This window comes from Ambystoma mexicanum, chromosome 5q, assembly GCF_040938575.1.
Source record: "Ambystoma mexicanum isolate Mex_15411 chromosome 5q, UKY_AmexF1_1, whole genome shotgun sequence".
In the NCBI taxonomy this organism is placed as follows: domain Eukaryota; kingdom Metazoa; phylum Chordata; class Amphibia; order Caudata; family Ambystomatidae; genus Ambystoma; species Ambystoma mexicanum.
This window is the reverse complement of record NC_090933.1, coordinates 1,392,644,089-1,392,669,382: the sequence shown is the minus strand read 5'-3', so window position 1 is coordinate 1,392,669,382 and position 25,294 is coordinate 1,392,644,089. Positions and strand designations below refer to the sequence as shown.

Here is a 25,294-nt window from a genome sequence, read left to right as displayed (position 1 = left end):
TGAGGAAATCTCTCTGGTTACTCCTCTACCAATCTCTCTCCCACTTTCAATAGACTCACATACTACTGATGTAAATACTGGGGAGGGTTAGTCCACCAGGTATAATAAAGGTTGTACAGAGAAGAGGGGCCTGGGAGCTCAAGCTGATGTTTAAGAACATTTGGAAAAATCATTATACCTGGCAGGGTAGTGTACCAGGTAGAAGGGAAGTTGAAGAGAGAAAAGGATATAGGGTGGGTTACCCGCCAGTGAAAGAGGAGGAGTTCCTCAGTTGTACATCTTCTTCATGGCAATACCTGGCATGGGAGTGTACCAGGTCTACCGAACAACTGGAGAGGCACAGAACTGTCACGTAAAGCCTGAGAAAGGCCAGGGGAAGGAAGTAATTCCCCCTGGTACTGTGGACATTGTGAGAAGCCTGAGAAAGGCCAGGGGAAGGGAGCCATTGCCCCTGGTACTGTGGACATTGTGAGAAACCTGAAGTAAAGAAGGAAGCTTGAATAAATCCAGGGTAAGGCGGACAAACTTCTTGGAAATAGAAACCAGGCACCTGGAGAAGCGAAGAATTCTCCAGGGCACCCTTGGAATTGGAACAGTGTTTTATACGTGAACGGGGACTTTTTTTAATCTGGGGATTTGCGTTGTGCCTTTGTAGGGGCTTGAGACCTGGGGAATGGAGTAATGCCCTCAGGAAACAGTCCCTACGGACCACTGAAACTGTAGTCTGCTCTTCAGAAGAAAAGACGTTCTTCTGCACCAAGAAGACTCACCAATCCTTTTGTTTAGTTATAAGTGTAAGGGAAGAAAATAGGTTCCTGGCAGAGGATGATGGACTCTTTGTTTTGGACATCCTGACCGAATCCTTAGTGTTTTGGTTAGGGCAGGGAAACCCCTCTTAGAGTAGGAGTTTCTTTTCTTTACAATAAAAGTCTTTAGCCACAATCATGCCACCTTTGTCCATCTCATACATTTGCACCCTTACACTTCTTTAAGGGTAAAGTTGTATTGAGGGTTCAACCTTCATTTCTACCCAAGGTAGTGTCAGTTTCATCTAGCACAAAAGATTGTTTTATCATATTTTTATCCACCTCTGCATCCTTCCAAGGATGATGAAAGGCTTCATTGTTTAGAGCCCAGTAGTGCGCTTACCGAAAATCATTTTGGATTTGCATTTGAACCCGAAAAATGTTCCTGCCTTCCTTCTATACGCCACCTCACCCTGGTAAGAGCATTAAGCTTTCCATTTCAAGAACATCCAAAATGTGGTTTGACGATCAGTTGTTCATAGGGTATACAGGACACAATCTAGGTCATTCTGTTAACAAACAGACCTTATGTAGGTGGGTCATTTTGGAAATGTCAGAGTGCAACAGGCTTGCAGGCAAATGCCCTCCTGAAGGCTTGCAAGCTCATTTCACTAGGGGCATGGTCACATCTGCAGCCCTGCAAAGGGGAGTTCATATTAGGAATATTTGTGACGCAACGTGGTCAACAATACACACGTTCACAAAACATTATGCCCTGGATGCTTCCCATTGTCAAGATCTTGCAGTACTTTGCTGTGCCCTGGATAAAGGTATAATATTTAGAATTCTACTCCCTCCTCCAATTATAAACACTGCTTTGGGAGTCTGTCAAAGACGAGGAATACGTTGGAGGACACAATCCATTCGAAGAACAAGTTATTTACTTGGAATACGTTGGAGGAACATCCAGTTGAAAGAACGTTACCAGGGGTAAGTAACTTGCTCTTCTCATTCAGTTTCTCAAATTTCCCTCCAAACATGACATTGATTTGTTTTACTGCACCCTAGCGCAGCCATCACTGCGAGGACTGGGAAGATCTAGATGCTTCCTGACTAGTCTTGATCTGTGTGATGCAAAGAAGTTTGAATCCCCCGATATATATTCTTTCTCTTTCCCATTGCCTATTTGTATTTACTTTCAAGCACAAAGGGCCTCATTAGGACCCAGGCGGTAAGGGGTTTACGGCGGCGTAAACAGCGCCGACCCTTACCGCCTGATTCCGAGGTCCCTTAGCCCCATGAAGGTTTTAACACCTGCTTTTAGCAGGTGTTAAAATCCATGGCGCTAAGGGACCTTGTTGTTAATTACGCCACCGTAATTTACGGTGGCGTAATTAACGCCTTCCCCACTCCCATTATGCCCTATGGGGCAAAAATGGGAATGGGGAAGGGTAAATGGTTAATGGGGACTTACCGCCCCACTCACCTAGGAATGGGGCGGTAAGTCCGCCAACCACCATGGCGTAAACGTAGTTTACGCCATGGTGGTAAAGGTACGACCCAGGCGGTAACTTACCGCCTGGGTCGTAATGAGGCCCAAAGACATTGAGCCTAGAAAAGGAGATCTGATGTGCCAGGATCAGCCTCACTCTGCCGTATGCCGAAATCTATCTGCAACGGGGATGAAGGCAGAGGCAAGCATGACATTCCCATGTGTTGTGAACACAGTATGTCACATCTATACATGCTGTACATGAGTGAACCTTCCTACCACATTGCCTTTTGAGTCCTCTTAACAGGTAGGTGGTAGGCCATTGGCAGAGGATAGTCTAAACTATTCACTCCATCAACATGGGCATGCCGATTCTCGCTATGATCTCTCCCTCTGAAAGGAGTTATAGTGATACACCATGTGGCCTCAACATGGTCAACCAATAATGTCTTTTATTCTATTTGAGCCTTAGGAGGTGACATAGGCATTTTAATTATTTGGGTCTATACCACAAGCCAGGAGGATACAAGCATGGCGCATGTAACACTGCACCTATAAGGAGCCCTACACTGCAGCTGAATGCTTCTCTACATCATGGCACTCAATAGCTCTCAACCACACACAGGTATGTGGAACACAATCCGTGGCCCCCTATCTAAGAAGGTAATGAGCCACACCAGCTAGCTCTTCCAGGCAGCCTGAGCGAGCTTGAGCATGTTCCCGCGGGACCCCAGGCTGAGGTATACAGAGGCAGGGACAGGGCAAATCTTGTAGCTGTCTCTAGCTAGCACATCGCTAATAAACGATGACCATACTGGACCAAACTGATGTATCTCAGCTCTCTGTGAAGGATCCCACTTGCTTTTGGATCTACAGAATACTGAATTGAATTTGCCAATCTCAGTGAACCAGTGAATTTAAGGTTGACTATCAGTAGTGAGATATCATCTAAAACACAGATTATCTTTCACTGAGCTCTTCAATTAAATGGCTTTGTAGCTGCATGACAGCACTCCCTTATCCCCGTTCCATTCTCTTTTAACATTTGTCCATGAAATGACAACAGGTCAGCAGAAAATCGCTAAGATTTTGGGCTGAAATTAAACAACTTTAAGGGACTAATTCTGCTAAAACATAGAATGTAAAAAAGAAAAGCCATGTCTAATTAGGCTTGATAAAATGCATGGCTAAAATGTGCACGGTTCTACAACCACAAAGCAGATTGTTTTAAATCTTTAAGGTAAATGTTCCTGTGAAATGTACCTAGATTAATTCTGCACTTTTGAAATGTTATTGTACAGAAATGACATCATGTGATTTGTGTGCTTTGTACACTGAGGATTGGCACTTATACCATGCTGTTTGGTTCAAACTTGTTTTTGCATTGTTTGGCAATCAATATGTATCTGTGCACAATAAAATATACAAATAAAATGCAGCAACAACTGCTAGGCTTCAAAAGTGATGCAATGTTTTGCTATTATTATTCTTAATATTATTGTTAGGGTATTTATAGCTTTGAGAAGCAACGGAGCGCTTTACAATCATAGGTACAATCATAGGGGGAGAACACAGTGAGTGAAGCAGAAAAAAAATGAACAGGGAGGTAACAGAGAGAGGGTGGGCAATTGGTAACATGGCTGGGAAGACAGTGAGGAGCAGATCACTGAGTCACGTAGGGTGGGGAGTGCAGGGTGCATGGATCTAGATGTTGAGGAGGAGCCATTGCTTGAAGACGAAGGTCTTGAGCTCTTTCCTGAACTGTAGAAATGATGGGGCAAGTCTGATGTTGACAGGGAGGAGGTTCCAGGGTCTTGGAGCGTAGAGAAAGAAGGCCTTTGTTCTGGTTCTTTCCTTCCTGCACTTATTGAAATCTGCACATTTCCTTAATTCTAGTGGATCACAGGCCTCTGGAGATGCTGAGTTTCTTAGTGAGGTAACTTGGAGACTTCAGATGATAGCCTTATAGATGATCTATTGGGACTTGAAGATGATATGGCCTTGCAGTCTGAGTCAGTGCTGTTCGGTGGTGGTCGGAGTGATGTGGTCAAATTTGCAGTCTTGCTGCAACATGCAAGACACATTTTCGAGGTGCCAGGGTAGTCGCGGGTTGCCAGCATCCACTTGGGAGAGGACCCAATGCTTGGACAGTGGATGAAGGGCTTGATTTTCCACAGGAGAGAAAGTTGGTACCAAGCCTTTTCTGTCTTCCTTGATATGTGCTGTTTGAACGTGAGGTGTCAGTCAATGTTGATCCCAAAGGACTTGGCACAGGGGGCCAGCTGGGGTGTAAGTCCCTCAAGGTTCATAGTGCAGAGCCAGGTCTGGATGTCAGGTTCAGTAGGAATTCAGTCTTGAAAGGGTTGACCTTCAAGTAAGCACTGGGCATCAATGACTGGTCAATTTGAGGCAGGCTTTGAGCTTGTATATGTCTACCTTGGAGGATATCTTCAGGTATATCTGCGTATTGGTGAATGTGGATGTTGTGTGGAGAGAGGAGGGTTCTGAGCGTTTTCTTATAAAGATTGAAGGTCACGGGGTACAAGATGAATCCTTGCAAGACTCCACAGTTGATGGGTAGAGTTGGTGATCTGGAAGAATCCATTTGTGCAAACTGTTGGTGGTTCGCAAGGTATGATTTAAACCAGCTGAGGATGATCTTGCTGATCATGCGGCAGTGTTTTATTGAGTGCTAATACGCTGCCTTTCATCCCCCTTCAAGCTCTTTGTGAGGGGGCCTACTTAAAGGCACTGTTGTGCACGGATGCAGGCAGCATTGCCAGAAAAGGTCATGGTTCAAACAGATCCAGTAAATGAATGAGCATCAGTGTACAACAGTTCCTGTTCACATCTTGACTTTGGGAAGTTGAGTGGGTCCCACAGCCATTACTCACCCGGTTCTATATGTTGGATACCTGAGTATGCCTCCTCACTCTCCTACAATGAATTTGCCTCCTTCTCCACTAAAATCAACCAAATATTCACCACTCATCCACCCTTCTATCTCTCCCACCACCTCCTTCATTCTTTCTTCCTACCATCTTTCCCACACCCACCCCTCTCACTTCTCCCCCACTGAATCTATACACATCCAACGCTCCAACTGAACCCTTTAAACTGACACCTGTCATGTCTTCCCTCTTCTCCATGCTGTGCAGCCTTTCGTTGTCAGTTGCCATCTTCCCAGCCTGTTATAAAACAATCACATTCATAACCCTTCAAAAAATACGACAACCCTTCAAACTACAGACCTATTTCTTCCCCTACATCTCTTAACTCCTCCAGATGATTCCCTTAAACCACAAAGGCACGCTCCAATCTTGATTCTGGCCCAAACGCAGAACTGCAACAGCTCTCAAACTTGTTTCCAATTCTCTTACTGCTGGCCACTATTCTGACTCCTCTTCCACTCTCATACTTTCAGGTTTTCCTACTCCATTTGACACTATGGATCGTCCATCTCTCCATCAACGTCTTTACCTCCTTTGCTTTGAGAACATTGTACCTGACTTGGTGTCCTGACACCATTCTGACCACTCTTGCTCCTTCTCTTGGGACTCCAGCACTTCTTTCCCAACACCCCTGCTAGTGTGCACTGCTCATGGAGCAGTCCTAGGGGCTCTTCCCATCACCCTATACATCTTCTCCTTTGGGAAACTAATTTCCTTCTGTGGCTTTAACTATCACCTATTATCTGACAATACTTGAAAATTCTTCTTTTTCTCCTTTAATCCTGCAATCTCTGAATGCATGCCTAACCTCCACCTGTCACTGGATGGCTATACGCAGTACAATGCTAAACTCTTCAAAGACAGAGGTCCTCATTCTCCCCTATCCCATCACTTTTCTCCTGACTCCCTCAACTCTGGCTTGCAATCATGGTGTGGCCTCATTGACAGCAACCTGAAACTCTTCCAGTTCATTATGGCCTCTGCCACCACAGCTGGACTGGACTTCCACTTCCACCCATACCTCATGTCCCACTCATCTAAAACCTCTGGTGTGCTCAGTAAACTGAACTATTGTGTAAGCCTACTTCTTGATCCATCCTTATACTCTTTTGCTCTCCTCAACAGAGTCCTCAACCTTGCAACATTCTCTCTCTTTGATCCACCCAGACACTCCCGACACTCCTCCACCTCTGAATGCAGTCACCATGCAGGATGGCCGCCATGCAAATTCCCTCTTTAAATTCCTGCTACTAGTCAATAAATCCATTCATGGTGCCCCCTCACTACCTCGTTGTCCTCTACCTCTTGAACCTTCTGCTCCTTGTCTCTTCACAATCAGAGTCCTTAAACCACCACCCACCCTCATGGCAGCTCTTGCTTGCGCGCCTATTCATACTTGCCCCACTCCACTGGAATGCCCTCCCCATGGCTACGAAAGCCATCTCCCCGGTGGACCTCTACAAAATGTGGCTCAAACTCTACCTGCTAGCAATGGAAGGAGACCCACAAACCCTTCAACCCTCTTATCTAAACTAACCGCACGACCCTCATTTCCTACATTCTGCCCTCACGACCGCTCTGCGTAATTTTGTAAATTAGTAAATTCTAGCTTCAGGTTGAGTAGGTTAAAAAGGGATGTCCTCCAGTCTCAGGTACATGGTCCCACTCTTACCCTTCACCACCCGGCATATGCAACTCAGTCAAACAATACTCTTGTGTAGAGGCACCTTGCCCTGGGAATGGCCTTGATCTCTGTTATTTGTCTACTTTGTAAGGCATTTGTGGTTGTCATGGCACCCTGTTCTTTAATAAATATAAATGTCCCATGTGAGTGAGGACCTTAATAGATTCCCACGTAATGCAATGCCTTGTTTCTGCATCCCGAGAAGCCTTCCTATCATGTCTACTTTCTCGTGACCTTTCACTGGTGTTGTGGAGATGGAGGCCATTTTGAACCAGTTGTTGGCACTTCTGGGAATCTTCACCTCTTCTCAAACGTCCCTCATTGTGCCGCAGTTACCACCGTGATACAACAAAGGAGGCAGCAGAGGCACACAGATGTGTTCTTCTGGGACTAAGTGAGAATTACTAGGAGGCCTACAGTTTACACAAAATGTTGCAGATTTAGTAGCCGCTTCATGTTGCACTGCCGAGGACACAAAAATTAGGATGTCTTACTCCTTACTTTAGACAAAAGCTGAGAGTTCACAAATTGGCGACTGCCAAACATGGTGGATGTAGATGAGCTGTGTGGGTTGAGGTCTGCTCATCACTCAACATCTGCAGGCATACTGTTGCTTATAAAGACCCTTTTCAGTGTCTGAGTTATTTAAATAATTTTGTATGTATTCAGTTCTTTTCTAAAATCTTGCATATATTCTTCCAGTCACATTCAAATGCTCGTTCTATCTTTGGGTTTTGTCAAGGTTGAAGTTTGGGCCTCATGTTGATTCGCTGTTCGGATTGCCTGGTCCCTCATCCATCGGAGAGTGATTGTGTGGGTGGCCCTGGTCTCATTTGCTATTAATCGAAAAGATCTGCTTTGGTGCCCACGTCTGCAAAGTCTAGGAGCACATTAAGAAAACATGACATGACAAAACAGCATTGCATGGGATGCCATTAAATGAGGCTATTGATAGCCTAGTAAAACATAGCCTTACTTACTATTACTTACAGTAATCCTTTGAACTATTTTTTATCTTCTAGGTTCTGGCTCCTGCAATAGCTTTACAAAATCGCTACACAAAGCAGAGACTCCGCTGCGCAATCATTTAAAATCTGCTATGAAACGTGACCCATTGTATCATTTGGAGGCAGCCCACTTTGATGATGGTGATAACGAGGACAACTTGATTCGCAGTCCTCTCCCATCCTCTGGTGTCCCCCGCCTTAAGACGCTTGGGATTTTACTCAGCAGCTGGCTGGGATGGCTGTGACTAAGCAGGCATTTCCACGTTACAAGATATTCTCACCTGGGCTGGACGACTGAAGGCACTGTGTGAAGAACTTCGGACACATTCAAGCCATTGGAGTGCCCTGCAGAATCGAATCCGACGAGACCACTGGCTGCGTCCACATCCTACTCCAGAAAGAGGACACGCTCATGCAAATGAAGAACACTCTGTCGCAGTTGGCATGCCAGGCCATTGAGTTGATGGAACGTCACTTGGAGTCCTCGCTGCAATACCTAGGCTGTGTTGGTGTCACCAGCCTTTCCCCGAGGAACTGTCCGATGTCTTCTGAGGAGTCGAAATTTACAACCAGGTGTTGTCAGATACTGCACCGTTTTGAGGAGTTTCAGAGTGTCAGCAAAGAACACCTGAGGTATTATTGAATGTGGCAGGACCCAAAAGTCCTATGAGAAAGGAAAGCATGCACAAGGGAACTAGGGCATACCCCATTGCTAGGGAGCTGAGCATCATAGCTGAAGGAAGAGGACATCAGGCTGCAGACAGGTTACATCAGTATCTTCAACAGTAGTCAGTAGGGAGGACCAATACAAGCTGGCCTTTACCTCCAGGGGGCAGCAGTACACTTAGACCTGGACTCCCTTTGGATACATCAACTCCGGCAATGAATTTAACATCTTTCTGCATAAGGCCATGCCTGACTTGGGTGAAAGGGGCAACCTGGCCTATGTAGGTGATGTTCTAATCAAAATCTCAACTGTGGAGGAACACATAGCGGAGATCCGTTATGTTCTGAGACAGTTGAGGGCTGCCAGAGCAAAACTCTCTTTCCAAAAGGCACAACGGTGCAGGACCCGTGTCAATTTCTTGGGGCATGAGATAACTCCTGAGGGTCTCTGTCCCCAGGAAAAGAAAGTAGAAGCACTCCAGAAAACAAAAGACCGCACAACTCTGCGGGATCTAAGGAGCCTCCTTGGACCGACTAATTACAGCAGAAATTTCATTGAGGATTACGCAGAGATCACAAGACCCCTGATCCATCTGTTGAAGGGGGGGTCAAGTGGGAGTGGGGTCCAGAACAAGCCGAGGCAGTAAGACAACTCAAAAGAAGCCTCTCACAAGCACCTTGCCTGGCTTACCCTGTCAAAAACAAGGAGTTCTCCTTCCAGACAGGGTTCTCAAATACATGCTTGACTGCAGTATTATATCAAAAGCATGACAAGGTCAATAAAATAATCTCCTATGCGAGTAAGACTTTATCTTCTGTGGAGGAAAAATTCAACAATTGTGAGAAGGCTCCTGGCAACCGTGTGGGCATTGAAGAATTACCGCCCATTTATCCAGGGAGAGCACATCATAGTGGAGACTCCACACCAGCCTCTACAATATCTTCAAAGTGACAGAATCTGGACTGGAAATGTGAGTAATTCCCTAATTACTTCCTGGATTCTGTCAATGCACGGCTTTCCTGTGGAGGTCAGATATGGCCAAAACAAGAAGAGTCCCCTCGCGCAAGGTCTGGCTGACTTGCATGATTGTGCCAGAGAAAACTGTCTCGAGGACGAATGTCTTAAAATCAAGGACAACATGGAGGCATACCTTAATTCCCCACACAAAGTCTATGAAGAAGACAAGTGTGAGGGAATGCCCACGGTCTATGTTGATGGGTGCTCCTACCATGTTGACAACATCGGGAAAAAGGTACTTGTAGCTGGCGTAGGGAATGCATGGGTGAATGATGCCCCATAACCCTCTGCCGGGTACAAAATCGGTCCCCAAAGTATTCAAGTGGCAGAGCTGATGGCTGTGCATCAAGCCATCCTCACTGCCATCCATCACCAACTCCACAAACTGCTCATAATCACTGATTCAGATTATGTACGGAACGGGTTCGTGGAGCACCTGGCTAACTGGAAAACTAGAGGCATGCTATGTGCTAATAATAAACCTTTAAAACACGGAAAATTAATACAAAATTATTGATGATCTGGTCACCTCGAATGGGATGACCATCTACTGGAAAAAGATTAAGGGTCATTCTAAAGTAAAAGGAAATGACCTAGCTGATCAGCTGGCCAAAACTTTAGCCATCCAAGGGGATCTACTTGAGATTGAGTCCTTGTTGGGGGAGATCCAGGTCACTGCTATCACTAGGTCCCAGACAAATGCTCAAAATGAACTCCCAACTGCACTATGGAGTAAGGAGACCCCAGATGCTGATTTGATTACGGCTAAAAAAAAAGGGGATCCAATAATTGGTAAGTTTTATCAACACATGGAGGACCGTGAGAACTTTCCCCTGACGGATACCGATTATATTGGGAAAGAGGACCTCAGAGTGTTGATGAAATGTCCAAAAATGTTCCGAATCCAAGAAAGTTTGCTGGTGAGGAGATCCATATGTGGCCATTAGCAGTGGGTGGTCCCTACCTCATTCCGAAGTCTGATGCTAAGTCATGCCCATGATGTGGCCACAGCCGGTCATCGGGGGTTTCATACGACATTTCTTGCGAGAGGTTGCATACTGGCCATACATGGGGCAGGCCCTCGACCAATACTTGAAGGGGTGTCTTGTGTGTGCACAATTTCAGCCAACATCACTCACACACCATGCTCCCCTCCAAAAGAGGGGGATGACACTGCCTTGGTCAGATTTGCAAGTCGATTTTATCGGGCCCGTGATTCGCTCCTTTAGAGGGAACAAGTACATGTTGACCGTAACATGCTTGTTCACAAAATGGGTGGAAGGTCTCCCGGCCCCAAATTGCAAGGCAGAAACAGCAGCTGCCCTGATGATCAATCACATCTTCTCGCGTTTTGGTCTACCCCAAATTATTGAGTCAGACCAAGGTAGCCACTTCACTAGCAAAGTGATGACAAATATGTGGAAGATACTTGGGGTCAAAAGGAAACTACACATTGCCTACCGGAAGTCCTCTAGTGGTGGAGTTGAGAGGTACAATAAAACTATTGTGAGCATATTAAAAAAGTTTGTGGCAGATTCTGGGCCAAGTTGGGACATTCGATTACCCCTTGTCCTGATGGCCATCAGATCTACCCCTTCTTCTGCAACAAAAATGTCTCCATTTGAGCTGATGACTGGACGAAGGATGGTGCTACCCCAGCATCTGCTCTACAGAACCCAAGAGCAGACCTGGATAAATGCCTCCACAACTCATGAGTATGTTGAGAATCTGAGAAAACACCTTCAACATGCTTTTGCCTATGCTCAGCGGAATCTAAAAAGATCTGCAGACAGTATGAAGACCCACTATGATCTCAAGACAACTAAAACAGAATATCAAGTAGGAGACCGGGTCTACTTGTACAATTTCCAAAGGAACCACGCCAAAGAGCGCAAATTCCTCCCAAGTTGGCAGGGTCCTTTTGAAATTGTGGACAAAATCTCACCAGTCGCCTACAGAATCCACATACCCAAGGGCAGCTTGACAGAAGGGGAAATCAAGTGGGTCCACAATAACCAGCTGAAGAGTTGCCATCCCAGGCATACTTTGCGGCAAATAGAGGAGCCGACCGGAAATCCAGAGGGGGAAGATCCGGAAACATAAAAGAATTACTAAATGTTCACCGTGTATGTGCGAGAAGAGTGTTAAGACCATGATTAAACATAGGTGGGGAATATTGTAAATTGTAATTCAATGCATGCATCTGCCCCACTACATCCCTCAAGGAGTAGTAGTGGGGACATTTCCATAACCATGCTATGTTCTGTTTTCTAGCACTGGAACTAAGGATTGTGTAATCACCAAGGAGGACTCCTCGGGGACCTGAAAAAGAACCAAGAGCCCGGAGTGTCGCTCCATACTCCCAACCAGAAACAGCAAGGAGAGCGTGTAGCATATATCGCTGATGGGAGAAGCAACCAGATCTTTCACATGGACCGGAAGAAAAATAATATCACTTGCCCCAACTCCCCCATGGCCAGAGATCACGATGGAGTCGGGGGGGATATGTGGAATATTTTGATCCACGCCCCTGTGCCACACTGCATCCCTTTGCTGATGGGGAAAGAAAATTGACAAGAATGGAGGCAATAAACCTGTGCGCACTAAGTTGCAAAATTGTGCAGAGTTCATAACCCATCAATGGGGCTGCACGCCCTGCCAAATTACACCGACAAAGTGGTGTAAAAGCAGGCATCACTGCTGTCATTTGTCATCTGTCGTCTGTCATCTGTCACTGGAAACAAGCCCGCAGAATGGCTAAAATTCAAAAATGCCCCTAAATACAGTTTCCTAATCAAGGGAAACCTTCAAAGTGCTGTTTTGGTGCTAAATTTAGTTATTTTCCCCTGTGAATTATTGAAAGGAGAGTGTGCTGGAATCATGGAAAAACCAAGGCAGTCAGAGGAATCCAGGCTTCACGGCCTGACAGATGCCTAAAGAAATTGTCTGTCAAACTTAGCTTCAAAGTTTTTTGTGTCCTGAAAAGTTGCAAAATCCACTATTTCAAGTATGTTGGTGAAGGGCTAATTCTTTTGGTTTTTTTTGTTTGTTTATTACTTGTATTGCGCACCAGACCAAAGGGTATACGGGTGCATAGCATACGATCATTCAAAGTTTAGTTACACAAGATGTATGCATTCTAAATAGTTACACAGAGTAAAATACATAGAATTATGTATTTACAGATAGTATATTTACAGGTCAGACATACAATCTTAGGGCTGATGGTGGTATGTGTGGTGGATGGCAAAGCAGGTTGACTGGAATGTGTGCAGTGACCGGTGGCTAGCGAGGACAGTTTAACAGGTTGTCATAGGCTCGCTTGGAAGTCGGAGTCCTTAAGCCACTTGATTTTGCACTGTCGGAATTTATGGTAGGATTGCTCTGTTCTGAGGTGCTTGTGCTGTCTTAACCTGGAAGCGGTTGCCACCCACTCTTGTTAGCTTAAATCTGGGAATTAGGAGGCCGTTTGTATTGGATAGTCTGTTTTTTTTAGTCACAGGTTTCGTGGCAATTCTGTCCAAAAGGTGAATTGTGGCTACTTTGTTTATGCATTTGTGCATGAGCGAGGCAACTTTTAGTTTGATTTTATCTACGGTGGATAGCCAATTGTTGGCTCTTCTTGTCTCAGATATGTTCTCTCCTTGCGATTCCTAGAGCAGCTCTAAGAGCATTGTTTTGCAGGACTTGGATTTGTTTGGTTATTTGTTTGTTCACTCCTATGTACATGGCGTTACATTAGTCGAGCTTTGAAATTATGAGTGCTCTTGCCAAGGTAATGCAACTGTCATTAGAAAGGAAGGCTTTGCCTGCTCTTATCAGCTTGCAGGTGTAGGCTGTTGTTGAAGCCATGGTGTTTACCTGATTGTTGAGGGAAAAGGTGGCGTCCAAGTAGAACCCCAAGGTTTTTACTTCCTTGGCAGCGGTAATGATGTTATTGTCGATATTGAAGGTTGAGTAATTGGGACTCCATTTTTTGAGAGACGATGGGGTACCCAGGATAATGATCTCAGTCTTGTCATCATTCATGCATAGTCCATGAGTGGCCATCCATGCCTGGATGATGAGATAAACCTTGTTCACCAAGGCCAAATCCTTTTCGTAGTCACCAGTAAGGGGTCAGAGGATCTGAGTATCATCAGCATAATTAGTGTATGTGATTCCCAGATGGTCCAGATCATTGAAAAAGGGGCTTGGTGAAGATGTTATATAGTGTGGGTGAGACACAAGATCCCTGGGGCACGCCGCATGTGATAGGAATGGGGTCAGCTGCTGCCATGGGGGAGAAGATTGTCATGGTACGATCACTAAAGAAAGATTGTATCCATGCTATGGCGTCAGCGAAGAAGTATGCTGCCATGTCCAGGTGGCTGCATAGGTCCTGATGATCGACAAAGTCAAAGGCGGCCGATACATCCAAAATGAGAAGAAGGGCTGAGTTTACCTTATCTCTCAGTTCATTGATTTGGCCCTTTAGGTCTAATAATGTGGTTTCTGTCCCGTGCTGAGGTCTGAAGCTTGATTGCCTAGATCCTAGCAGGGAGTTTGATTCTAGGTGGTTTTGGATTTGTGAATAAGCCATTTTATCTAGAATTTGTAAAAGAAATGGCACCGTAGTGATGGAACGGTAGTTGGTGGGAATCAACGGGTCTAGAGTCTGTTTTTTTAGTAGGGGGAGCACCCATGATTCCTTGAGGTTGGTTGGGATGGTATTAGACATAAATGACACATTGATAAGTTTAGTGATAAATGGTTATATATCTCTGGCGGCATCTTTTATAAGTTGAGCAGGGCAAGTGTCGCCCTGACAATTGGATGGCTTAAGAGATAGTGGGCCTCATTACAACCCTGGCGTTAAGCGGTTAACGGCGCCGTAAAAGGCTGTGGCGCCGTTAAACCCTTAACGCCCGATTCACACTTTAACGCCTGCTTTTTACAGGCGTTAAAGTCCAACCCGCTAAGGGACCTTGGTGCTAATTACGGCACCGTAATTTACGGTGCCGTAATTAGCGCCTTCCCCATTCCCATTGAGCCCTATGGGCCAAAAATGGGAATGGGGAAGGGGCCATGGTCAATGGGGATTTTACCGCCCCGCCAACCTTGGAATGTGGTGGTAAATCTGCCATCCACCATGGCGGAATCCGGCATGGACCATGGTGCTAATAGCACCATGGTCCAACGCCAGGGTTGTAATGAGGCCCAGTATGTTTTTTTCTGTTTCAATTATGGTGACTTTGGTGAACTTAAATCTAGGGGACTTGTTGTTAGTGAGGTCTGCTGAAGTTCTGCTAAGCGTGTTACTGGTTAATGAGGCTTTTTTGTTAGCAATTTTTACATGTAGAGTCGCAACCTTATTTGCTCGTGCTTGCTGTATATTTGAGCACCAGAGTTTATCTTTAGTGCAGTTGTCTGGCACTGGGATAGGGGCTTTGAGCTCTTTAAATATAGCAAAGAGTTCTTTCATGCCAGATTTAGCTTGGGTTATTCTCGCATTATAAGTTTCACGTTGGCCTAGGAGTATTTTGTCTTTGTATAGGGAAGTGATGGCAATAAGCTTGGTCGGTTGTGTTTTCCAGGTTGTTGCGCATAGCCTTTTTTTAGTGCGAAGTCTTTTCAGGTATGGAGTATACCCTGAATTGAGGTGGGCCTTAGGTTTGCTTTGTTGCAGTTTAAGTGGAGCTTTAGCGTCTAAGGAGGAGATCATGATATGGTTATATTCCCTTACCAATGCATCAGGACTCATATTGTCCGGGATAGCATTAAGTGTGGGTAGAATAAGGGGGAATAGGTTGTCACAAGTAATGTTCTTTTTATTCCGCGTGGGAATAGGTGGAGCAGGGGGTGGTGGAATGGAAGTGGGTTTATCGTTAGCTAGAGTAAAGGTTATGAGGTGGTGGTCTGACCATATTTCTGGGGATATGGTGGAGATAGCAATATTACAATTGTGGTCTGCTATCCAGTCTAGGATTCTTCCTTTTGTATGAGTAGGATGAAGCACTTTGTGGGTGAAGCCTTCTTCTATCAGGATGTTTGCCACGTCGGAAGCGGATGTATCCTTTGGGTCGTTGTAGCCTAGGTTGAGGTCTCCTAGTAGTAGAACTTGGGAGGAGTTTTTTAGGTTGTTGGAGGCAATATTAGAAAGGTCATCCTCGAAAGATCCAATGAGACCTGGAGGCCTGTAAATCAAATGGATCGTAAGGGTCTTGGAGCTATTTATGTTAAGTTTGGCAGTCAGGTTTTCACAGGAATTGTTGTCTGAGGATGGCACTAAGCATATATGTACATTGTCTCATGCTATAAATGCAATACCTCTGCCTCAAGTCTCTGCTCTAGCTGATCTTAAAATGGTATAACCATTGGGGATTGCAAGGGATAGCGCTGGTCCTGTGGCTGCATGAAGCCAGGATTTGGTGATTGCTAATAGGTCGAGGTGATCTGCCTGTATAATATCAGCTATCTCTGTAGCGTGAGCGACCAGAGATCTCGCATCTATTAGGGCACCCTTGAGAGTATTGCAGGATGAGGTTATAGATGCAGAGCCTGTGGGTGATTGGGTCGCAGTGGAGGTACGGTGAGAGATGGTAGGTCTGGGTGGGTTTTTAGATTTAGAGTTAATTAAGGTGGGCATCTGGGTAGATCTTTTGTTACGTGGGGTAAGAGTTCTAGCTGGTGTTTCATAGATTTTAGGGAGTCTTGCGCGGAGTCTGCCATTTCTGTCGGGCATAGTACATGGATATGTCTGCAGTGGGATGTCTAGTGTACTGAGTTTAGTAGGGCTTTGTCTGATTGTGGTAAGTGGTGTGTCATAGTGGAGCTTGGAGTGTTGTACTGGAGGTTTCCCAGTATGGTCACTAGGGATACTAAGGCCGACATTATAGTAAGGAGAGGCTGTAGGTCCCTTGGACTATGCATATTTTAGGAGGTGCGTTGCGGCAGAGGATGTCACAGTTGGCGTGTGAATAGTGATCAGGATAGGGGTGGTGACGTGGTTGGTACGTGGGTAGAATGTGGTCGGCAGTCAATATAAGCTGGTGGGCAGCATTCAATGCAATAGCAATGTGTGTTATGGGCAACAATCAATGTGTGCAGCAGTCAGATGGGTCACATTCAATGTAGGCTACAGTCAATTCAGAGGCAAAGGAGTTGGGCTTGTGGGCATCAAGGTAGGCAGATGCTCAGCAAGTAATACGATAACAGTGGCATAGGTTTGAACACAATGAGTACCTAGGCACAGTAATGGCAGATGCAATCAAATATGGATTAGGTGGTGTGAGCTAGTGTGCTGCGTTCCATGCAATAGCCAAGTAGTTTAAGGGCAACAATCAATGTACAAGGCAGTCGAGTGGGCAATAATCAAGGCGGCCAGCAATCAATGCGGGCAGCAATCAATACAGGAAGCAATCAATACGGGCAGCAATCAATACGGGCAGCCATCAATGCGGGCAACAATCAATGCAGGTAGCAATCAATGCAGGCAGCAATCAATGTGGGCAGCAATCAATGAGGGCAGTAAATCAATATGAGGCAAAGGAATTGTGCTTGTGGGCATCAATCAAGGTAGGCAGCAATTAATGCAATAGTAGTAGCATAGTTTGTGTATCAGTTACTATGCACAACAAGCACTTTAGTCACAGTAAGGTGGAAGCTATCAATACCGGAGTAGGCTTGTGGGTATCGATTGATGTGCACAAGAGGGTAGCAAGTAGTGCAGACAAACGGTGGAGTTATAGATTACGGTCAGGTGAGGGCTAGTGGTATGTCATCAAAGCAAAGACACTTAATAGGGCATGAAGGGCAATCGCTGTAGAGGAGAGCATGGGAACTCAGGAGCCAAAGATATGGACAAGAGTGAGAGGTAGTGAGGTTATGGGTTGTGAGCTACAGAGCTAGTGCTATGGACGCAGGGTGCGCGATTGAGTGTGATCCTTTGGAGCTTATCGAGTGCAGGATAACAATGTAAAAGCGTGGCGCTAGGTATAAGCTAACGGGAGCATGGTAGCCAGGACCTGTGGGTAATATGCGTGTTGGCGTTGTGAAAGAGACGCTGGTGGGGCATGTTTTAAAATGGTTGAAACCTTTATACTTTGTACTTATATTTTATATGTGAACTGAAAAGATTTAATGTCCAAGAGCCCAGTCTGAAGCCAATCCACCTGTGAATTCTGATCTGACAGGGCCTGCCCTGGGAAAACTGACATCTCTGTTTAACACTCCCTTGAGAACAGGAAGACTAATGGCTGTTAATGGGTCATGCATAATCCCAGCAAGCCACTCAAAGGAGCTGCATTAGGTATACGTCTGCTGACTGACCAAAGAACAAAGGACATGCTGAGAATTGGCCTCTGCAAGGAGGAACAGGATATGGAGGAGGTTTCTCAGTGAACTTCAAAGGACTAGCCATCTGCTCACTTTGGGAAGCAAGAAAAAAAACCTGGACTGGATTTTTAATGGAAATTACTTGTTTTGCCTCAGAACTTTATGACATTTAACATGACAGCCAAAATAAGTAGACAAGTGAAAAATACAAACTTATAAATTTGAACTCATGCTAGACAGTTGAAGATGTGGTAGAAGTTCTTACTACATAAGGAACACAAGTTACACTAAAACACTGATTGTGGCAAAACTATTAATGTTGTAAGCTTAAAATCGCATGTACACGACCCACTGATCGGCGCCCAGAGGTGTATCGAAATAGAAATTATGAATCCAAAGTGTTCTGGGAAAAATTTACAAAAATCCGAAAAATGACCAATACAGCTCTCACAAAGATGGAAATTGGATGTAAATGTAGACAATCAAATGTGAAAAATATGTGTCTAATTTGGTGAGGGTACATAATGGAAAAAATGTACATTTGTGCAAAAGTATGTTTTGGGTAAACATCCTGGTGGGAGTTCCCAAACCCTGTCATAAAATGACAGCCCTGTTCCAACCAAAACCAAGCGCATGCCTTTAGCCACTCACAGATAGGGGGTGTGTTCTGAAGTTCTGCCTATGCCATAAAATGTGTAATGGATAAATATAGAAAGGGAACTACACTTAGGGCTCTACACATTGCTTCCAGAACAACCTGCTTCCAGAACCCATCCAGATGTCCGCGAAGCACCTTATTTCAGAACCCTTCCTTTTGTATCTGGCTCCAGAATTCTTTGAGAGATCCAGATTTCCTTGCAGAATCCACACTGTAGCATTGCAAAATTATTGCTGGCCTGACCCTATTGCAAAAATCCAAAACCTGAAGGAATTTAATTTTAATTCAGCTTGGCTGGCTACCATTAGGCTGGCCCGCTGAAAACTTGTATCCAGCTATCTACCGCGTCCAGTCACCAGAAGGGGCCCTTCCAAAGCCAGTCTTAGGTGCAGTCCAAACTTGACCAGAACCGTACCGCTGACCCAAATCCCTCCAGAGGTGCCTGTTTGCCAGTGGACCTGCCCAATCCATGACCAGAACTGACGGTCCAATTCAATAACTTATTCTGTGAGTATTAATAGGATGAAAAGTGACCCTAATATATCTGCATTGTCTGATCCCTATCTCAAACCCATCCCATCTCTAATTCAGAATCATTCAGAACCATTGTCTTGCTAGAATTATTTTTGCGCTGATTTCTTTTCTCATCTGAAGAAGTAGAGTATCCACAGTAGGCAGGTTACTCTGATCACGTGACTGTAAGATCCATCTGTGGCATTCTCTTTTTCATAGTCATAATCTATTGTAATCAACCCATCTGTCTTTTCAAAGTGCATTTCTGTTTTCCATTTCTCGCGCCTTTTTTAACAAAACGACCTTTGCTTAAACCTCTATAATGCCCTCAGTTTTTATGATAGAAACAAAATTGCAACTCCTACTTGTACCTAACATCCTTAGCTATCCATAGAACCAAAATTGTGCGATTCTCCCGTTATAGCGAATATCACCCAAGGAAATGTTTGCCACAAATTACAATTCTGAAAGGTTTTTACACATGTGAATTAGCTTTAAACTGCTTCCAACTTGGACTTTGAGATTTCAAATGTTTTCTTTGGACTAAATCATTGTTTGTGATTGTGTGCAACTGTGCAAAGCAGCTCCCATAGGAATGTATAATAATGTAAGTGTTTTTGACCATATTTGGTGTTTTTGCTCAGACATTTCTAAAGACAATTTCAAAGCCACAATGACAGCTGAAAAGTCAATTCAGTTTTTCTCTTGTGTTTGAAGATGGAAGGCGGGAGTGATATCCTGTTTGATTTGTGCTATTCCTGAATACCTGCTCTCTCCTCACATCTATTCATTGCCAATAGGGGGTTGAGGGGTGTTGCAGGAGGATCCTCTAACCATAGTGCCATCTATACCAAACCAACACAAAAGTATCATTTTCTGTGCTGTATTTGTTTTATGCTCATTCCTTGTTTCCCAATGTATTAAATATACTATTCAGTGTTCTATCACCCCATTGGTGATTGTTGTTTACCTATTAAAATATATTGTGATTACATTTAAAACACATAAATAAATGGTTACCTTTGCAAACTAGCCTGATGCCTGGTTCAGTTTGACCGGGGGGGGTCGGGTGGTCTCAGGAGAGGGGTGTGATATGAGTGGTATATCATTCAGAATATTGAACTTATAGACAAAAATAAATAAGGGCTTAAATTGCGCACTACATTCTGGGCAAGACTTGGGTGTGTGCCGGATTGAAATCACTTACAAAATGTACCCAAAACATATGCGCTCACAGTCCCTGGTTTAAAGGTACATGCACCCTGTGTCTCCTTGATTCTATAAGTGGAATGAGGGACAGGTCTTCTAGGATGGGTGGGAGCCAGAGGATGACGGGAGTCTCCCTTCTCACCAGGTTCCCCCTTACTTCTTCTTTATCACGGTATGGCCCCCACCTGCTCCTATTCTTCTCTTCCCCAGAGTCTTGACTCAAGTTTCATCTCACAAAGCTTTTTCCTGGCTGTCTTTCTAAAGGTAGCTCTTTTTGCCTTTACGTCTTCTACTTTCTCCTCACCAGAATTCTCCTCTACACCTTTCTACTACCTCCTCCCATAGTACTACATTAGTCTGTTCAATGTATTCACGTCCTTCTTTCTTCTGTTACCTCACAGTTCCAAGGAACATTGCTGTTTTGGGCCTGTCAACTCTCTTTTACCTGCAGCTCCATTCAAGCCTAACTCAGAACTTGAACCTGCTTCTTCTCAGCCAACCACCCCCTTCCCTTTCTGCTCACCCACCCTCAATTGGGTTAAACACATTCTTCACTTATTCATTTCTTCTTCTCTGCGTCATGTATCTTGATCTCGCCCCATTTTCCCTTGTACTCCCTCTTCTCCTTCTTCAGCCTCAACTCGGTCTTACTTCTATCTCACTCTTCTGCCCCCCTCCGCATCGTCCTCGTTCCACCCTGCACCTCTCATACACAATGCTCCCATTCCCGCAGGCTCTCCAACCTCATCTACCCCCCGGCCCCTCACCTTCTACCACTCTTTCAGTTGGCCTCTGGAATACACAATCCTTTTGCAACTAGTCTCCCTACATCCCTGATCACTTTGGCTCTTACCAACTCAACATTCACTTCTTTCTGTCACAGAAACCTGGATATCTCCTCATGACTCTGCTACCTTCACCCACTCTCCCCAACTTCTTGGGAAGGGTGGCGGTGTGGGGTTCCTTGTCAATTATGTCTGCAATACTGACTACTTACCACTGTCTGACTTCACCTCTTTCTCATTTGAATATTCAAGTACTCCTTCATGCTCCTCTCCATGTTCTGGCTCTTTAGCGACCTCCAAGTTCTCTCCACTTCTTCCATGATATGTACCTTCTTCTTGAGTCACTTCCTACCGGCATCTCAATTGTTATCCGATGGGACTTGGATCTTCCGAAGCCCTCTGTGCGACCCACCGTTTACTCCTTCCTATCTGACCAGCCTACCAACTCTCCTGGGAACTCTTTTGACCGGGTCTATCATTCAAATCCCCTCTGCTGCTCTGACCTCTCTATTGGCCCCTGTTCCTCTTAGCTCACCATTGTTCTCTTAACCAACGTGGTCTCTCCACCTTATACTCCACCTCACCCCTCTTCTTTGAATAAGAGGAAATTCAGGCAAGACTCTGTTGCCCCTTACCTTGATGATGTGACAGCCTCTCTCCTGTCTCTGTCCCTTATTTGTTGACTGTGCCTTTTCTGACTGTCACTATGAATTTACGACTTGGTTTAACCAACACTATTCTACTTGCATTCCCACCTTCCTGCCCCTGTCCTGGGTGAACTCTGAGTTACAGATCCTTCAAAACAAACATGCACCATGACCTACCACACTGGTGCAAATTACGGACCCCCACACTACTCCGCACCAACAAAAGTGTTCTTGCTGCCCGTATCTGTGAATTGAACTCTGGCAAATCATCCTACTTCACAAACCTAATCGCCCTTCTTCTTAATCACCCAGCAAACATTCATCTACCCTCCGAGCTTTGCTCACACCTCCCAAGCCAATATCCATGCCCTGCTGCCTTTCTGCTAATTAATTTGCTCACTACTTTTCCTCTAACTACTACTAGTAGCATCATGATATTAGCCTGTCTATTGCGCTTGGAGGATTTGTGGGGAAAGGCAATTAATTGAGCATAGGAGATATATGCAGGCGCCCTTGATAATGCATTTGGAGGATTTCTGGTGGGAGCCAGTCTATTGATCTTAGAAGACTTTGAGGGTAGCCTGTCCATCTGATCACACAGCTACATCAAAGACAAAGCTCCATCTGAATCTCAATGTACGTATACGCGCACCACTTTGGTGGACATCTGCAGCATTGACCTACAGCGACAATTCGGTCTAGATGGACCCATAACATGTCTCTTGCACTCACACACTCTTCTTACCACCTCAGCACCCATCCACATGCCTGTTCTTCATGGGTAGCTTACTACAGCTCGCCCAGCCCATCTAGTTCCCTATAATGGCAAAATGCACACACGCATTCTAAACCTTGAAACAATTTTCCCATACCATGGACTTTGGTCTCCCGAGGGCGTTCACACCACAAGCACATTGAGGCCATACTAATGGGATAAAGATGCTATAAAAATGACAAACTCCTACCATCTCTACAATTTGTGCTACTCTCACAGCCCTCCTGTCTCTCTAAACCTCCTTCTGGCCACCACCTCTTCCCCCACCTCTTCTACTCCCTGCCTCTTCTCCCCTACCTCTTCTATCGAATTAGCACCTATTCTTTACAATGCCACCCATTTTGCACTCTTAACAACCATTTGCTCCACAAATGGTCAAAGACCTAGTCTCAATCGCCTGCACTGCTCCACCAGAAACTCTCTACTCCCTTGCCTCCCCTGACCCCCCGCTAGACTCTTTCCAGCCTCCTTCAAATCTGCAGCTGTCCTACCCCTATTGAAGATATCCTCTGCTGACCCAAATTTACCAGCAAACTATCGCCCAGTTTCCGTTCTTCCCCATTATTCAAAGGTCCTTGAGCGGGTGGTCTCCAATGAAATCACTACCTTGAGGATAATGGCAGTGCAGATTCATTTAAATCTGGCTTCTTTAGTAAACACTCCACAGAAACTGCAGTCATGCATGTCTTGAACACTCTCTCAGATGCTCACAAGTGCTCTCTTTATGCTCCTTCTTTTGGACCTCTACTGCTTTCGACATGTCAACCACTCCTCTCTATGTCTCACCCTCCAAGAGCTTTGGATTTTCAGATTTTCTTTCGCCTGGATCGTCTCCTTCCTTGTAGGTCAATCATTTAAAATGGAACTCGCAATACTGTGACTCCACTCCTCTTCTTGTTGGTGTCCCCCTCCACCAAGGGTCAGTCCTTGGAACTGCTGCCTTATGTAGTCCTTTTGATTTCACTTACCCTCTTTACTAGTGGCGATCAAATCTCTCTCATTTCTCTCCTTTACCCCAGCCATCATGGAAAGGATTGCCAACTATTTCAATTCAGTTCATCACCGGATGGCACTCCACAGCCTCATGCAGAACCTTTCAAAAATAGGAGTCCTCTTTCTCCCAGCTTTCAATGCCATCTCTACCCTCCCCTCTTCTATCTCCTACCTGCCTGACTTTCTTGCTCCCTCACAATCTTGAGGTCCTCATTGATACTGACCTCCCAGTGCAACAATTCATTACTGCTGCTGCTGCTTGTATTAACCTCCAACATTTGAAACATTCATCAGTTTCTTTGTCCACTCTATGAAAACTGCAATGTCCGTTCTCTTGCTGGGCAAACCTGAATACTAATCAAGCCTATTCCTTGGCCATCGTATCTTCTCCTTCCCTCCTTCCTCTAGACAAAGTCCTAACCTTTGCTACACGCACTCACTACCACCTACCGTGACAGGTTTAGAGAACTGACCTTGTCAAGAGGGTATGGGGAGGAGCCCTCTCTCAGCCTGGGGTGTGAGACCTTCCACACGGATTCCCAGAGCATACTCCTACCATAGGGGCAGGTTGTGGTATTTGGGAGATTCCCAGTCTCTGTACCTACTCCTTATGCCCGATAGTTGTACTAATGCCAACATGCAATCACCACATACCTACATGGACCAATTATGAAAGTTTCTTTGTTTGTTTTGAGACCTTATACTTTGCTTTGAGGGGCTGTGGAGCGGGATCCTCATCAAGCCAGCCTCTCTAACCGGCTTTAAAGCCCTTTGCATAAAGTGGGAAAAGGAACGCTGCACGTCGCCAATGCCAGAAACTGGCAGACCTGTGTAGGAGAAAGGGGAAGGGCTTAAGATCCTTTTTGTAAGTTACCTTGCTTGTAACACCACCCCGGGGGAAAAGAACAGTCCCCGGTTGGCCAGGGGAAATGACTGGTGGATTGAACCACTGGAGCTGGTATGGGGGGATAAACAGGAGGATAGGAAGATGTGGAATATTTGGGTGAGGTCAAGAGAGGAGCGAGAGGAGCCAGAGCAGGTAATTCAAGAGACCAGGCAGAAGAAGGACGGAGCAGAGGAGCATGGAGGAGAATTACTGAAGGAGTGTGCAAGGTAAGGTATTGGTTGATGGGATAAAGCGGTACTTGGGATTGAGTGTGCATCCAAGGTGAGTGAGTTAAATACAGGGATAGTAGCGAGTGAATGATGGTTACTAGGAAAAGGTGTGGTTGGAGGGGAAAAGTAGTAGTAATAGTGGGGAGAGTGATAGTGGTGTGGAGCAGGGGGAGAGTAGTAGGGAATAAGATCAGAGTGCGAATGTAGATTGTAGACAGTGGAACAGAAAAGGAAGTTAAGAGGAGAAACAGTGGGTAGAATAGTAGGGAGTAAAGGGAGAGCAACCTAGATACAGGGAAAGGAACACCAGGACACAGAAGAATAAGAGCAAGTGAGCCCTGAATGTCTGGAAAGCAACAACCCCGACATAAAAAAAAGACATTGGTTTTATATTGTGCTTCATGCCATCTCAAGCCTCTAAGCGCAGGAACGGGACTGGCTATTGAACCTATTCTGCTCAGTGTATTCTTGTTTCCAAATTCCACTGTATTGGGGAACATCTAGCAGGGAACAGCTGGATTGTTCCCAGATGGTGTTTAGATAGAGATGGGGTTTGCCTGTAGACCATCTACTCCAGATGGAGAGCCTTGTAGATAGTAGGGGTTACCATTCTCTAATGAAAGTCCTGGGGTTGCGGGAATGCTGGCTTAGGGAAGGAACACCCACTCTAGAATAGAGAGAATGGCACAGCCATTAGCAAGCCCCTTCACTATTCTCA

At 45.2% G+C, this 25,294-nt stretch overlaps 1 protein-coding gene across 1 annotated transcript in view; it reads right to left on the bottom strand.

Moving 5' to 3' along the window:
• LOC138498455 (uncharacterized) overlaps positions 1-25,294 on the bottom strand; it is a 403,932-nt gene that overhangs the window by 221,437 nt on the left and 157,201 nt on the right. The window contains exon 6 of the mRNA XM_069622206.1: positions 14,664-15,740. Coding sequence (XP_069478307.1) covers positions 14,664-15,740 — 1,077 coding nt within the window. The remainder of the gene's footprint in view (positions 1-14,663; positions 15,741-25,294) is intronic.